General features: G+C 49.4%; 1 protein-coding gene across 1 annotated transcript; it reads right to left on the bottom strand.

Moving 5' to 3' along the window:
- Positions 1–2,431: 2,431 nt before the first annotated feature.
- On the bottom strand, positions 2,432–3,319 carry LOC120569495 (nascent polypeptide-associated complex subunit alpha, muscle-specific form-like). The gene has a single exon (XM_039817351.1). The coding sequence runs from the start codon at positions 3,317–3,319 to the stop codon at positions 2,432–2,434; it is 888 nt and encodes a 295-aa protein (XP_039673285.1).
- Between the last annotated feature and the right edge of the window lie 258 nt (positions 3,320–3,577).

Genomic DNA, 3,577 nt, shown 5'->3' with positions numbered 1-3,577 from the left:
AACTGTCTGTGTGTGATTCTGTAGAGAGTTAACTGTCTGTGTGTGATTCTGTAGAGAGTTAACTGTCTGTGTGTGATTCTGCAGTTAACTGTCTGTGTGTGATTCTGTAGAGAGTTAACTGTCTGTGTGTGATTCTGCAGTTAACTGTCTGTGTGTGATTCTGTAGAGAGTTAAGTGTCTGTGTGTGATTCTGTAGAGAGTTAAGTGTCTGTGTGTGATTCTGTAGAGAGTTAAGTGTCTGTGTGTGATTCTGTAGAGAGTTAAGTGTCTGTGTGTGATTCTGTAGAGAGTTAACTGTCTGTGTGTGATTCTGTAGAGAGTTAACTGTCTGTGTGTGATTCTGTAGAGAGTTAACTGTCTGTGTGTGATTCTGCAGTTAACTGTCTGTGTGTGATTCTGTAGAGAGTTAACTGTCTGTGTGTGATTCTGCAGTTAACTGTCTGTGTGTGATTCTGTAGAGAGTTAACTGTCTGTGTGTGATTCTGTAGAGAGTTAACTGTCTGTGTGTGATTCTGTAGAGAGTTAACTGTCTGTGTGTGATTCTGTAGAGAGTTAAGTGTCTGTGTGTGATTCTGCAGTTAACTGTCTGTGTGTGATTCTGTAGAGAGTTAACTGTCTGTGTGTGATTCTGTAGAGAGTTAACTGTCTGTGTGTGATTCTGTAGAGAGTTAACTGTCTGTGTGTGATTCTGTAGAGAGTTAACTGTCTGTGTGTGATTCTGTAGAGAGTTAACTGTCTGTGTGTGACTTAAGACCAAGTTGTTACCAGTTTAGGTTTCACTACGAACTGGAGAAGGCTGGAGAGAAAGGACCGGCTTACATCAGGTAGCAGCCAATCAGAGAGGTGGAGCACAGGTGTGAAGAAGAGCAGAATGATCAGCCAGGGCCAGACAGAGATAACATCTCCACTGCTCTGTTCCCCCCTCTCATTCCCCCTGCTCTGGTGTATCCCCCTCTCATTCCCCTGCTCTGGTGTTCCCCTCTCATTCCCCCTGCTCTGGTGTTCCCCCTCTCATTCCCCCTGCTCTGGTGTTCCCCCCTCTCATTCCCCCTGGTCTGTGATCTCACTTACAAACGTAAATGAGGTGACAATGTGCGTACGCCACTTCCCACACAAAGGTTGTGATGTATAAAAAACAAACCTGACCCGTGCGTATTGGCACATTTTTGGAGACAATGACGCAGATGTTGAGGTGGTGAACTGAAGTCAGACTGCAGAAAGTACATGTGGGAAGAACACACAGACACACACACAGACACACACACACACACAGAAACACATACACACGACACACACACACACACACACACACACACACACACACACACACACACACAGACTCTCTCTCTCTGCAGGACAGATTGTAATCGGATCACACTAAGACTCAGCATTAGAGAAATTATATATATAAATATGTCAGTGCTTTCAACAAGCATTTATCTGTGTGTGTGTGTGTGTGTGTGTGTGTGTGTCTGTATGTGTCTGTGTGTGTGTGTGTGTGTGTGTGTGTGTTTGTGTGTGTGTGTGTGTGTGTTTGTGTGTGTGTGTGTGTGTGTGTGTGTGTCGTGTGTTGTGTGTGTGTGTGTGTGTGTGTGTGTGTGTGTGTGTGTGTCTGTGTACAAGAACAGTCCTGTTTTGGCTCTGGTTCTTGTTTATATAAAGTTCATAGTGAGCCTAAAATATGAGTATCATGGATATTTTGAAGTGGGGTTTGAATGAATATGAAATACTTATGAATAGTCAGTATATGCGGACATACAAATATTTCTGATGTCCCAATTTGACACACATCCTTTTAAAGAGCTGGCCTGAGTTGAGAACAGTCACCCTGCGACTGTTCACATGGGTCAGTGGAATAACACAAAGAGTGAGCTCAGTCAGAGCCTGGTTAAATCACAGCTATTGATATCATCGGCATTCACTTATCTTCACATTAGACCCCACATTTCAACAGGAAATCAACACAGAGCATCCTAAATCACACACACACACACACACACACACATACAGACACACACACAGACACACACACACACATACACCACACACAGACACAAACACACACACACACACACCACACACACACACACACATACACCACACACAGACATACACACACACACCACACACAAACACACACACACACACGCACACACCAGACACACACACATACACACACACACACACACAGACACACACACACACACATACACCACACACAGACACACACACACACACATACACCACACACAGACACACACACACACACAACACACACACACACACACACACACACACCACACACACACACACACACACACACAAAGAAGTTAAAAAAGTAGTCACACTTTAGTTTGACTTCCTTAAATTAAAACATTTAATATAATTATAATTTATATTGCCATTTCGACAGATATATTCTGAGAGAAGGTTAGCCTGAACGTGTCGGAGCATGGACCAGTCCTGGGTGTGGGAGGACCAGTCCTGGGTGTGGGAGTAGAGACCAGTCCTGGGTGTGGGAGGACCAGTCCTGGGTGTGGGAGCATGGACAAGTTCTGGGTGTGGGACCAGAGACCAGTCCTGGGTGTGGGAGCAGAGACCAGTCCTGGGTGTGGGGGCATGGACCCAGTCCTGGGTGTGGGAGGACAAGTCTTGGGTGTGGGAGGACCAGTCCTGGGTGTGGGAGCATGGACCAGTCCTGGTTGTGGGAGGACCAGTCCTGGGTGTGGGAGCGTAGAGACCAGTCCTGGGTGTGGGGTTTGGTGTGGGGTGGGTGTGTTTTGTGTGTTGTTGGGTTTGGTTTGGGATTGGGTGTGGGAAGGGGACAAGTCTTGGGTGTGGGAGGACCAGTCCTGGGTGTGGGAGCATGGACCAGTCCTGGTTGTGGGAGGACCAGTCCTGGGTGTGGGAGTAGGGACCAGTCCTGGGTGTGGGAGGACCAGTCCTGGGTGTGGGAGCATGGACCAGTTCTGGGTGTGGGACCAGAGACCAGTCCTGGGTGTGAGAGCAGAGACCAGTCTTGGGTGTGGGAGGACCAGTCCTGGGTGTGGGAGTAGAGACCAGACCTGGGTGTGGGACCAGAGACCAGTCCTGGGTGTGAGAGCAGAGACCAGTCCTGGGTGTGGGAGGACCAGTCCTGGGTGTGAGAGCATGGACCAGTCCTGGGTGTGGGAGGACCAGTCCTGGGTGTGAGAGCATGGACCAGTCCTGGGTGTGGGAGCATGGACCAGTCCTGGGTGTGGGAGCATGGACCAGTCCTGGGTGTGGTAGCAGGGACCAGTCCTGGGTGTGGGAGGACCAGTCCTGGGTGTGGGAACATGGACCAGTCCTGGGTGTGGGAGCATGGACCCAGACCTGGTTGTGGGAGGACCAGTCCTGGGTGTGGGAGGACCAGTCCTGGGTGTGGGAACATGGACCAGTCCTGGGTGTGGGAGCATGGACCCAGACCTGGTTGTAGGGAGGACCAGTCCTGGGTGTGGGAGGACCAGTCCTGGGTGTGGGAGCATGGACCAGTTCTGGGTGTGGGACCAGAGACCAGTCCTGGGTGTGAGAGCAGAGACCAGTCTTGGGTGTGGGA

Source organism: Perca fluviatilis, chromosome 12 (assembly GCF_010015445.1).
Source record: "Perca fluviatilis chromosome 12, GENO_Pfluv_1.0, whole genome shotgun sequence".
In the NCBI taxonomy this organism is placed as follows: domain Eukaryota; kingdom Metazoa; phylum Chordata; class Actinopteri; order Perciformes; family Percidae; genus Perca; species Perca fluviatilis.
The sequence above is the reverse complement of the archived record's forward strand: the minus strand, read 5'-3'. Positions and strand labels throughout refer to the sequence as shown.

What these genes read in the sequence shown, in the direction of transcription:
- LOC120569495 (XM_039817351.1), bottom strand. Translation starts at nt 3,319, where the DNA reads ATGTTCCCACACCCAGGACTGGTCCTCCCACACCCAGGACTGGTCCCT.